Source organism: Pristiophorus japonicus, chromosome 3, assembly GCF_044704955.1.
Source record: "Pristiophorus japonicus isolate sPriJap1 chromosome 3, sPriJap1.hap1, whole genome shotgun sequence".
NCBI lineage: Eukaryota > Metazoa > Chordata > Chondrichthyes > Pristiophoridae > Pristiophorus > Pristiophorus japonicus.
Window position 1 is genome coordinate 25577331 of NC_091979.1, and position 13277 is coordinate 25590607.

Consider the following 13277-nt stretch of genomic DNA (forward strand, 5'->3'; position numbering starts at 1 on the left):
CTTTTAGATTGGTTTAATTGGTAGTGAACTACTAAGTAGCTGTTTGGTGTTTAAGTAAATTTTAGTAAGTAAATTAATTTAAGGGTTAAGTCATGGCAGGAGAGCTCGAACCTGTATCATGCTCCTCCTGTGCTATGTGGGAAGTCAGGGACACTGGAAGTGTGTCCAGCTGCAGGTCCTGACAGACCGCATGACAGCACTGGAGCTGAGGATGGACTCACTCTGGAGCATGCGCGATGCTGAGAATGTTGTGGATAGCACATTTAGTGAGTTGGTCACACCGTAGGTAAGGGTTAGGACAGATAGTGAATGGGTGACCAAGAGACAAGGCAAGAGCAGGAAGGTAGTGCAGGAGTCCCCTACGGTCATCTCCATCCAAAACAGATATACCGTTTTGGATACTGTTGGGGGAGATGACTTACCAGGGGAAGGCACAAGCAGCCAGGTTCATGGCACCATAGGTGGCTCTGCTGCACAGAAGGGCGGGAAAAAGAGTGGGAGAGCTATAGTGATAGGGGACTCTATTGTAAGGGGAATAGATAGGAGTTTCTGCGGCCGCAACCGAGACTCCAGGATGGCATGTTGCCTCCTCTGGTGCAACAATCAAGGATGTCTCGGAGCGGCTGCAGAGCATTCTGGAGAGGGAGGATGAACAGCCAGTTGTCGTGGTACATGTAGGTACCAACGATATAGGTAAGAAACGGGAAGAGGTCCTACAAGCTGAATTTAGGGAGCTAGGAGTTAAATTAAAAAGTAGGACCTCAAAGGTAGTAATCTCTGAATTGCTACCAGTGACACGTGCTAATCAGAGTAGAGGGAGCAGGATAGTTAGAATAAATACGTGGCTTGAGCAGTGGTGCAAGAGGGAGGGATTCAAATTCCTGGGACATTGGAACCAGTTCTGGGGGAAGTGGGACCTGTACAAAAGGGACGGTCTGCACTTGGGCAGGACTGGAACTGATGTCCTGGGGGTAACATTTTCTCATGCAGTTCGAGAGTGTTTAAACTAATATGGCAGGGGGAAGGGAAGCTATGCAGTGAGACAGGGCGAAGTAATATGGAGTCAGAAACAGATGGTAGAAATATAAAAAGCAATAGTGGAAGGCCGAGTAAACAAAGGCAAGAAGCAAAAAGGGCCACACTAATCAGAATTCTAAAAGGACAAAGGGTGTTAAAAAAACAAGCCTGAAGGCTTGGTGTCTAAATGCAAGGAGTATCCGTAATAAGGTGGATGAATTAACTGTGCAAATAGATGTTAACAGATATGACGTGATTGGGATTACAGAGACGTGGCTCCAGGATGATCAGGGCTGGGAACTCAACATCCAAGGGTTTTCAACATTCAGGAAGGATAGAATAAAAGAAAAAGGAGATGGGGTAACATTGCTGGTTAAAGAGAAGATTAATGCAATAGTTAGGAAGGACATTAGCTTGGATGATGTGGAATCTATATGGGTAGAGCTGCAGAACACCAAAGGGCAAAAAACGTTAGTGGGAGTTGTATACAGACCTCCAAACAGTAGTAGTGATGTTGGGGAGGGCATCCAACAGGAAATTAGGGGTGCATGCAAGAAAGGTGCAGCAGTTATCATGGGTGACTTTAATATGCATATAGATTGGGCTAATCAAACTGGAAGCAATACGGTGGAGGAGGATTTCCTGGAGTGCATAAGGGATGGTTTTCTAGACCAATATGTCGAGGAACCAACTAGGGGGGAGGCCATCTTAGACTGGGTGTTGTGTAATGAGAGAGGATTAATTAGCAATCTCTTTGTGCGAGGCCCCTTGGGGAAGAGTGACCATAATATGGTGGAATTCTACATTAGGATGGAGAATGAAACAGTTAATTCAGAGACCATGGTCCAGAACTTAAAGAAGGGTAACTTTGAAGGTATGAGGCGTGAATTGGCTAGGATAGATTGGCGAATGATACTTAAGGGGTTGACAGTGGATGGGCAATGGCAGACATTGAGAGAATGCATGGATGAACTACAACAATTGTACATCCCTGTCTGGCGTAAAAATAAAAAAAGGGAAGGTGGCTCAACCGTGGCTATCAAGGGAAATCAGGGATAGTATTAAAGCCAAGGAAGTGACATACAAATTGGCCAGAAATAGCAGCGAACCCAGGGACTTGGAGAAATGTAGAACTCAGCAGAGGAGGACAAAGGGTTTGATTAGGGCAGGGAAAATAAGAGTACGAGAGGAAGCTTGCAGGGAACATTAAATCGGACTGCAAAAGCTTCTAGAGATAATGTAAAGAGAAAAAGGTTAGTAAAGACAAACGTAGGTCCCCTGCAGTCAGAATCAGGGGAAGTCATAACGGGGGACAAAGAAATGGCAGACCAATTGAACAAGTACTTTGGTTCGGTATTCACTAAGGAGGACACAAACAACCTTCCGGATATAAAAGGGGTCAGAGGGTCTAGTAAGGAGGAGGAACTGAGGGAAATCCTTATTAGTCAGGAAATTGTGTTGGGGAAATTGATGGGATTGAAGGCCGATAAATCCCCAGGGCTTGATGGTCTGCATCCCAGAGTACTTAAGGAGGTGGCCTTGGAAATAGTGGATGCATTGACAGTCATTTTCCAACATTCCATAGACTCTGGATCAGTTCCTATGGAGTGGAGAGTAGCCAATGTAACCCCACTTTTTAAAAAAGGAGGGAGAGAGAAAACAGGGAATTATAGACCGGTCAGCCTGACATCGGTAGTGGGTAAAATGATGAAATCAATTATTAAGGATGTCATAGCAGTGCATTTGGAAAGAGGTGACATGATAGGTCCAAGTCAGCATGGATTTGTGAAAGGAAAATCATGCTTGACAAATCTTCTGGAATTTTTTGAGGATGTTTCCAGTAGAGTGGACAAGGGAGAACCAGTTGATGTGGTGTATATCAACTTTCAGAAGGCCTTCGACAAGGTCCCACACAAGAGATTAATGTGCAAAGTTAAAGCACATGGGATTGCGGGTAGTGTGCTGACGTGGATTGAGAACTGGTTGGCAGACAGGAAGCAAAGAGTAGGATTAAATGGGTACTTTTCAGAATGGCAGGCAGTGACTATTGGGGTACCGCAAGGTTCTGTGCTGGGGCCCCAGCTGTTTACATTGTACATTAATGATTTAGACGAGGGGATTAAATGTAGTATCTGCGGATGACACTAAGTTGGGTGGCAGTGTGAGCTGCGAGGAGTATGTAGAGTGACTTGGCTAGATTCGGTGGGTGGGCAAATGCATGGCAGATGAAGTATAATGTGGATAAATGTGAGGTTATTCACTTTGGTAGTAAAAACAGAGAGATAGACTATTATCTGAATGGTGACAGATTAGGAAAAGGGGAGGTTCAATGAGACCTGGGTGTCATGGTACATCAGTCATTGAAGGCTGGCATGCAGGAACAGCAGGCGGTTAAGAAAGCAAATGGCATGTTGGCCTTCATAGCGAGGGGATTTGAGTACAGGGGCAGGGAGGCGTTACTACAGTTGTACAGGGCCTTGGTGAGGCCACACTTGGAGTAGTGTGTACAATTTTGGTCTCCTAACTTGAGGAAGGACATTCTTGCTATTGAGGGAGTGTAGCGAAGGTTTACCAGACTGATTCCTGGGATGGCGGGACTGACATATCAAGAAAAACTGGATCAACTGGGCTTGTATTCACTGGAGTTCAGAAGAATGAGAGGGGATCTCATAGAACCGTTTAAAATTCTGACGGGTTCAGACAGGTTAGATGCAGGAAGAATGTTCCCAATGTTGGGGAAGTCCAGAACCAGGGGTCACAGTCTAAGGATCAGGGGTAAGCCATTTAGGAGCGAGATGAGGAGAAACTTCTTCACCCAGAGAGTGGTGAACCTGTGGAATTCTCTACCACAGAAAGTTGTTGACGCCAATTCACTAAATATATTCAAAAAGGAGTTAGATGTAGTCCTTACTACTAGGGGGATCAAGGGGTATGGCGAGAAAGCAGGAATGGGGTACTGAAGTTGCATGTTCAGCCATGAACTCATTGAATGGCAGTGCAGGCTCGAAGGGCCGAATATTAATATGGAGCACAGTCACAACACAGTCATACAGACTTTTATGTTGGGCAATCTAGATTGTCAGAGCCAGTGTGAGAAGTCTAGGATTGCTCCCTGCTGCCCTTAGCGCTGCTAGGTACAGTATATATTTTTAAAATTATACTCCAATGCAAAGGACATGGGTTAGCCCCAGGATTTCACAGGTAGCAAGGCGTTATACAAGGGATAAGCAATGTTTGGTTGGGAGCCTGGGGCTAGGAATCAATAATAATATTGGCAGACAAGTCACCTCGGGCTTTGCAATCTACTGCATCAAGTATAAAAGCTGAGCAGCAGTTAATTTTGGGCAACTCAAGAAATAAAGAAAGACTGAGAGGTAGACTTGCATTTCTATAGCGCCTTTCACTAACCAAGGACATCCCAAAGTGCTTTACAGCCAATGAAGTACTTTCGAAGTGTAGTCACTGTTGTAATGTAGGAAACATGGCAGCCAATTTGCGCACAGCAAGCTCCCACAAACAGCAATGTGATAATGACCAGATAATCTGTTTACTGTGATGTGGATTGAGGGATAAATATTGGTCAGGGCACCGGGGAGAACTCCCCTGCTCTTCTTCGAAATAGTGCTGCGGGATCTTTTCAGTCTTGGAGAGCAGACAGGGCCTCGGTTTAACGTCTCATCCAAAAGACGCGTTTAACATTGGTGTCACTTATACGTTAGATTTTTCTGTATATTAACCCAGAAACTCAACAGCCTGCACATGAAGCCTGACTATAATGGCTATCTTACTAATTTTGCTTAATTACTGCTTCTCCAAAACCACAATGGAAAAAGATGAATTTGGAACCTGCCCTCTCAGACTAATCTTTGTACTTGTGAAAATTATGAAATTAAATATGGCCTATTGGTCTATCAGAATTATCTGGGAGAACCCCTGCTGCTGTTTTTAAACACACTTCAAACTATCTGCTATTTTCTCAAATCTCTGTTCATGCAAATTGTGCAAAAATAGCTCAAGTCGGCAGATGTTCAAAAGTAGGGTAAAGCACAAAGGTATTTAAAACACTTTGGTTTCAGAAACCATTGAATCATTACCGGTTATGAACATGTCTACTGATTATCAGTGCCTGCAAACAAAGAGAGGGGAGGGGCTGGGGACAGAGCTGGGGTAGACACTGATTTGTCTTACAGTCCAGCTCTGACCCATTGTCTTCTAGCTGTAAGGATCTTGCATGGGTACTTTCAGTCAAGTTGTGACCAGGACCCACAAGTCAAATCTGATCATTTGGCAATCTCACTCAGGTATGCAAAGAATGACTGATTTGAGAAATGGGGAAGTTTCACACTTGTGCAATAGTTTATACCGAGAACCAGCTGGAAGAATTAAGCCGGTTACATTTTTAAATAAACAATTTCCCCTTTGCCTTCCTAGAAGTTATTTTCACGGTCATGTTCAAAAAAGCCCCATGGTCCCGACATGGGAGAACTAGGCACTGGCATCTCATAATCTGATAGGCACAAAAATTCAGCTAGTCTTTTGACGGTATTAAGAGAATTCTCGGCCACAGCAATCCAACAGTTAAAAGTGAGCAAAATCTGTACCATGGAAGGACTCCAGACGTGTAAGTTTGGGATTTGTCATGAATGCTGCCAAAATTCAACTTGGAAATGTATTTTTTCCCCTGGAATAATGTATTCCTTTTTGAAAAAAAAAGAGCTAAATTTATTATCTGAAGTCGATCAGCAGCCAGAAGTGCAACACAAATAAAAGATCAGAAATTGTGAAGCTCCGCTGTCAGTGAGAAGCCTTGTTACATGAGAGTGTGGGGTGCAGAATTGGGTTGATATTGTTATAATCCTGGCCCAATATCCCGCAAGCCTATGAGGAGAGATTGAGTAGACTAGACCTATATTCTTTAGAGTTTAGAAGTATGAGAGGAGATCTCATTGAAACATACAAAATTCTTACAAGGCTTGACAGGGTTGATGCAGGGAGGATGTTTCCTCTGGCTGAGGAGTCAAGAATCAGAGGGTTACAGTCTCAGAATAAAGGGTCGGCCATTTAGGACTGAGAAACTTCTTCACTCAGAGGGTGGTGAATCTTAGGAAATCCCCACCCCAGCGGGCTGTGGATGCTCAGTCACTGAGTATATTCAAGACAGAGATCGATAGATTTTTGGATATTAAAGGGAATCAAGGGATAGTGTAGGAAAGTGAAATTGAGGTAGAAGATCAGCCATGATCTTACTGAATGGCAGAGCAGGCTCGAGGGGCTGAATGGCCTACTTTTGCTCCTATTTCTTATGTTCAAGCCGCACTCTCCTACCAGATGTGTGTTAGGCAGTGACTTCTGCTCTTGCCCCAGATGGGAGGTCCTTTGACTACTTGAGGCGGCAGGATTTCAGAGTGGCATATTGCTGCTCAGCTGAGTGAGGTTGGGCAGGGCATGCCGGTCTGACCCAAATAGTTCAATTCTGGTGGATCATTGCTCCCTCGCTTCTCTCCTGACAACAAATGAACTCTCCTAGATCCATCGCATTGGGGAGCCATTTATAGCCATGTATGATCGGTAAACCTGCTTCATGCAAGCGTCCTTATCGCTCGGTATGGCTGTCGGGATTTCCACAGAGCCCAGCATCCCACTCCTCCCATCTCTGAAAAAGGTCATCACTATGGTGGGAGCAGGGGTGGAAGAAGCATCCACCCCAACCCACTGCTGGATTTTCTGAATGAAGCCTACCCTACTCTATATAATAATAGTAATATGGGGCTCAATTTTCCCCAAAGCATTTTTTTGGCGTACTTGAAGAGTTCAAACTTTTGGGGGCCCAAGTGCGCTCGATTTTTGGGGGCCCCAAGTACGCCAAAAAAAAGTGTTGTAAGTTTCCCTATTAAATCTCTTCATTTTGGTGTGGCCTAACCAGAGGGGGATGGAGCTTTGATCTGTGCCAAAAAGATCTCTCTCTCTCTCTCTTAACTATAGGGAAGGTTTTTCAGGACCGGCTACATACGCTGGCCGAATCAGAACTGGAGTAACTCTCAGCTGGCCAAATTTCCCTAAATGGCCAGAGGTGGCTGGAAAAAAACCCGACTTAAAATATTTGTAACTATTTTACGCTGGTGCAAATTGATTGTGGAAACTGGGGATTTTTAAGTTATGCCAGAAAAAGCAGCCTGCTCCAAAAAAAACGGCGTAAGTACTGGGGAAAATTGAGCCCATGGAATTTAATACCTGGACTTGGTACAAAAGCTGGGTGTCTTTCCAAAGTCGAATTCTGTTCAGTTGTGATGCTTTGATCTAGAAAAGCAATCAAGGGATATGGGGATAGTGCAGGAAAGTGGCATTGCGGTAGATGATCAGCCATGATCTTACTGAATGGCAGAGCAGACTCGAGGGGCCGAAGGACCTACTCCTGCTCCTATTTATTTCTGATTCTTACCCTTGCCTAGATTACACTAATTTCGCGACAAAAGAGTAGAATTTTTAGCTTCCTTTTTCTGACCTGCGCTGCAGTCCAGAGAAGAGTTGCGTTGCCAACGGAGCTTCTCGATTTCTGCCCTCTAATCTCTTTGCAGAAATATTTACAATAAATCTTCATTTGTTTTTATACATTATATATTGCAACTTCACCATTTTAGTGCTCTTGGAGGTTGACCTTGGTCTCAGCTTAGAGCACGCAATGTGTATAGCTTCTGGAAAGATCTAAATAAACTGACAATGCAAAATCCCCCCAAAATACACCTTGTTGTGTAATAATGAACTGGCGCTTTGCACGAGCCCATTAAGTTGCACCCAGCCACTAAACTTCAGCTCATCCAAAGCTACCCGAATCTTATCCCGCACCAGGTCCTGCTCACCCATCGCCCCGGTCCTTCCTGACCCCACCTGTGACTCAGGTCCCCCAACTCCTCTGATGTAAAATTCTCATCATCAGGTTTAAATCTCTTCATGGTATCACCTTTCGCTATCTCTGTAGTCTCCCCAAGCTCTACCACTCCACCAGCCAAACTCTCTGTTCCTCTGAATCTGGCCTTTTCTGCATCTCCCCTATGTTTGCTCCAGGGTGGCCTTGCCTTTAGCCGTCTAGGCCCCACACTCTGGAATTCCCTCCCTAAATCTCTCCCCTCTCTCTCCTGCTTTAAGACCATCCCTAAAACACACCTCTTTAACCAAGCTTTTGGTCACCCTAATATCTCCTTTGTCTCACTGTCCATTCTTGTCTGATTACTTGGGCCATTTTTCTACACTCAGGGCACTATACAAATTCAAGTTTTTGTTGTTGTTAAAACAAAGCCTTCCGGCTGGTACTTACCATATTGAGCCAGCTGAACGTGGCCACTAAGGAGCCAGCAAAGGGAGTCGGTCACATTGTGGAAATAGCGTAGAAAATCTTGTTTGTCGGCCTCCTTGAATTAAAAACAATTTTATTAACCTTTGCAAGTACTGAAACACCCATTCAACTTCTCAAATACTCTTCCTTTCGATGTGATATCTGTAACGTTATTTCCGATTGTCGTGTATTTGTTTCATGGGTTCTTCATAGCTACACATTTGCTGTAAAGAACTAGTGTATTAGCAAAGGTTTAACAATCAAACTGAACCCTACAGTTCACAACTGCATGCTTCGTCGTGGAGAACCTGAACTTAACTGGGGTGTTATTGAGTCTTGTGAACATCACGTGACTGGCTAAGCCACTCAGTGCAACAGCTCCACAACTATTCCAGTTGAAACCATAATCATGTGCCCCCTTCTTAAAGAGGCACTAAAACCGACATTTAAACCAGCAATTTAAACAAATTAAACTTTAAACGGTCAAATTAAAATTTGGTTGCCGGGGGTGATGATGCACTCCAATCCCTCCAGCGCCCACCTCTCGCGAAACGCCGCGAGAGGTGGGCGCTGGAGGGCACCGTGTACTGGTGGACACCGTGTGCTCCATTTCCAGGGACACCCTGGCTCGGAAGCAGTCGGGCTGAACGACCCCTTCGACCGCCCGCTGCCTGGACCGGTTGATGGCCACCTTGGCTCCACAAGCCTCACAGGTGCATACATTACGCCGATCATACGTTACGGAGTACTGATGATCAATCATTCCGCATGATGGCCGAGAGTTTCCGCTCTCAGGCGCGCCGTCAATAGGGAGCAAAGGACAGACGCGAGCCTGTGGGAAGTGAGGGCAGGGCGAGTCACTTGCTTTTGCCGGGCTCTGAAGCAGAAGTGGACGGAACCTGGGAAGCTGAAATTTAACGGCCCAGAAATCCCGGTCGGCTGCTTCCTGCGGGCGATCGGGTAAAAAACGTAAAAAAGTGCACTTACCGGAAGCTGCTGAGCCCACGTGAGTTCCCGATCCCGAGGCTTCCACTGACTGCATGTCGCAGCGCGTGCACGTCAGGACATGCGCAGGGCTGGAGCTGCAGTCACATGGCTCTGGGCAGCCAATCAGGTAAAGTATGTTCTCAGTCATAATAAAAGGGAACTCTCTAAGTTGGAGTTCCCAGTATTATGAATGAGAACCCTCTCCCCCCACACACAAAAAATTAATTAAAAAATAGAAAAAAATACACTACATATTTAACATTAATTTAAATTAAAGTTATTTATGTATTATTTGTAATATATATTTTTCCGATTTAAAAAAAAAAGATTTTTAAATTATGCTTTAAAATAAATTTAATGTGGTGGGCAGGGTTTTTAAAAATAAAAAATAAAATTTAAAAAACACATTTTGTTTTAAATGTGTTTTAAAACTTTTACACCTGTAAAAGTAAGCTATACGCCTGCTTTTATCAGGCACAGGAGTTTTGAGGACATTTTCTGGGCAAGTGATGGGTAAATCCTGCAATCTTGCCCTTGCAAATGTCCTCGCTCCCGATATGCGGATGATTGGTCAAGCTGGAGCTTGACAGATTGTAAAATCCAGTTTTCAATGCATGCGCATTGTGCGTTGAAAACCGGATTTTGTGATGCATTCCCGGGTCCATACGCACTCCGTACGGACCCGGGAGGCCGGAATTTCTGCCCCAATACAAAATTGGACAACAAAAATAATAATTCATAAAAAAGAGTTTTGCAGTTTTATTTAAAGGGAAAATTATCAACTTGGGGAGGTAAAGAACAATGCATTAACTTGCCCATGTCACGTGTTGATACAAAGATTGGCGGCATGGTTGACAGCAAGGATAAAGCTCCAGACTGCAGGAAGATATCGATGAACTGGTCAGTTGGGCAGAAAAGTGGCAAATGGAATTCAATCCAGAAAAGTGTGAGGTAATGTATTTTGGAAGGAGCAACAAGGTAAGGGAATACACAATACTTGGGAGGATACTGAACAGTGTGGAGGAACAGAAGGACCTTGGAGTATATGTCCACAGATCCTTAAAGGTAGCAGGACAGGTTGATAAAGGTAGTTAAAAAGGCATATGGAATGCTTTCCTTTATTAGCCGAGGCATCGAATACAAGAGCAGGAAAGTTATGCCAGAATTGGACACAACACTAGTTAGGCCACAGCTTGAGTACTGCGTGCAGTTGTGATTGCACCAGAAAGAGTGCACAGGAGATTTACAAGGGTGTTGCCAGAACTGGAAAAGATTGGATAGGCTGGGGTTGTTTTCCTTGAAACAGGAGGCCGAGAAGAGATTTGATTGAGGTGCATAAAATTATGAGGGGCCTAGATCGAATGGATAGGAAGGACCTATTTCCCTTAGCAGAGGGGCCAATAATCAGGGGGCATAGATTTATTGGTAGAAGGATTAGAGGGGAAATGAGGAAACATTTCTCTACCTAGAGGGTGGTGGGGCTCTGGAACTCACTGCCTGAAAGGGTGGTAGAGGCAGAAACCCTCATCACATTTAAAAGGTACTGAAAGAGCCATAACCTACAGGGCTACGGATCTAGCGCTGGAAGGTGGGATTAGCCTGGGGAGCTCTTTTTTGACCGACACAGACACGATGGGCCGAATGGCCTCCATCTGTGTCGCAATTTTTTAATAATTCTATGATTACATTTGTATGGTTCTCCTAATGAGTTTCCCAGTGCCCATGCCACCTTCACATTGAAATCCCTTCCCAAAAACATAGAAAACATTTTTTTAAGCTTTTGAACCACTCACTATCATATAGAGTGGTTGAGACGAATTGCACTGATGCATTTAAGGGGAAGCTAGATAATTACATGAGAGAGAAAGGAAGAGAAGGGTATGCTGATCGGGTGAGATGAAGTAAATGCCAGCCCCAGGGAATGGCTAGGGTTGGGGAGAGGCATTTGAAATCTGTAGTTACGGCGGGAGTACGCCGGGAAGCGGTGTATTTTCAGGGATCACATTGCCACACGCAATGCCACTGGAGATCCTTTAGCATAGAATCTAAATATAAGATATGAAATAATAGGAAGGCCCCAAGAGAGAGCCAGCACAGATGCAGAGGCATGAAAGAGCATGTGTGTAGGGTGGCTGAAAAATATAAGGACCCAGGGAGGCTAAGCAGAGAAACTGAAGCTCTTGGAATGGAGGACAAGGCAAATTGAGCCTCTTGAGCGAGGGGAGGTTTTGGTAAGGGGGAAATTAGAAGGTGCAGGTTTTATGACTCGTTTTCCAGAATTCTTGACATATTAATTATGTTACAAGCTTTACATTTAGGGGTATGCAGTAGGAAGGTTGGAGAAACGACATAGCCACTTAAAGGGTGTGTGTGTGCGCGCGTGCTGCTGAGTTGCTCGAGTGGTTGTTATTAAGTGAATGCAAAATGTTAGCCAAAGCGACACGCTCCACATCTTACAAACCAGCTCCAAAATGAGTGCTTTTAGCATGTGGACGAGTGAGATTCATTTATAAATAAAGTCTTGTGTAAATACGGCAGGCAAGCGGAATCTGTACGTATAGTCACCTCGGCGGTTTTGAGGAAGCGAGTCTGTAGGCGTCGTGCAAGCAGTATCAGACTGTCTGCCGCCGATGGCAGCACCTTGCTGTAAAACTCTTCAGCCTCTTGCTTCGGATCCAGACCCACACAGGCGGTGCTGAGAGGAAGCAATTCAATGTACCGTTAACTCTGCAAACCTCAAAATATTTCCAATGGATGCTTTTTCCCTGGAAAAACGTTCACCCAACAAATCCTAGCTGTCCCACTGGAAATTTATGTCAAAATAAGTATCTTTAGCTTTGGTGGTCAAATGGATTGATGAGTTGGATACTTAACGGTGATAAAAAAAAAGGTTGCTATCTGTAATCAGAGGTCTCAGTCGGATCTTGCATAGAGTATTGGACACCCAGGAATGATTGGGTTCAGACACTATAGAATAATGGTTATCTGTGAGAGTATTATAGGCTAGACTTCAATCTAGGAGTTCAGCTGATGAATTTGCTAGAGGGGTTCAAGCAACATTATAAACAACAGCAACTTGTATTTATATAGCGCCTTTAACCTAGTGAAACGTCCCAAGGTGTTTCACAGGAATATTATGATATAAAAAATTTGCACTGAACCGCATAAGGAGAAATTAGGCAGGTGACCAAAAGCTTGGTCAAAAAGTTAAGTTTTAAGGAGGAAAGAGAGATAGGAGAGGCAGAAAGGTTTAATGAGGAATTCCAGAGTCGAGGGCCTAGCAACAGAAGGCACGGCCACCAATGGTTGAACTATTATAATCAGGGATGCTCAAGAAGCCAGAATTAGAGGAGCGCTGACATCATTGGGGGGGGGGGGGGGGGGGGGTTGGGTTGTGGGGCTGGAGAAGATTGCAGAGATAGGGAGGTGCAAGGCCATGGAGGGATCTGAAAACAAGGGAATAAAGTTAAAGTTCTTTACAACCACTGGTTGATAGAAACATAGAAACATAGAAAATAGGTGCAGGAGTAGGCCATTCGGCCCTTCTAGCCTGCACCGCCATTCAATGAGTTCATGGCTGAACATTCAACTTCAGTACCCCATTCCTGCTTTCTCGCCATACCCCTTGATCCCCCTAGCAGTAAGGACCTCATCTAACTCCTTTTTGAATATATTTAGTGAATTGGCCTCAACAACTTTCTGTGGTAGAGAATTCCACAGGTTCACCACTCTCTGGGTGAAGAAGTTCCTCCGCATCTCGGTCCTAAATGGCTTACCCCTTATCCTCAGACTGTGACCCCTGGTTCTGGACTTCCCCAACATTGGGAACATTCTTCCTGCATCTAACCTGTCTAACCCCGTCAGAATTTTATATGTTTCTATGAGGTCCCCTCTCATTCTTCTGAACTCCAGTGAATACAAGCCCAGTTGATCCAGTCTTTCT

The 13277-nt window shown here is 44.5% G+C and overlaps 1 protein-coding gene across 2 annotated transcripts in view; it reads right to left on the reverse strand.

Annotated features, from left to right (window-relative positions):
* LOC139259695 (IQ calmodulin-binding motif-containing protein 1-like) overlaps positions 1 to 13277 on the reverse strand; it is a 109194-nt gene that overhangs the window by 78925 nt on the left and 16992 nt on the right. For both annotated transcript variants that reach the window (XM_070875271.1, XM_070875270.1), the window contains exons 4-5: positions 11900 to 12029; positions 8330 to 8423 (exon numbers count right to left, since the gene is read on the reverse strand). In XM_070875271.1, the coding sequence (XP_070731372.1) occupies positions 8330 to 8423; positions 11900 to 12029 (224 nt within the window). The remainder of the gene's footprint in view (positions 1 to 8329; positions 8424 to 11899; positions 12030 to 13277) is intronic.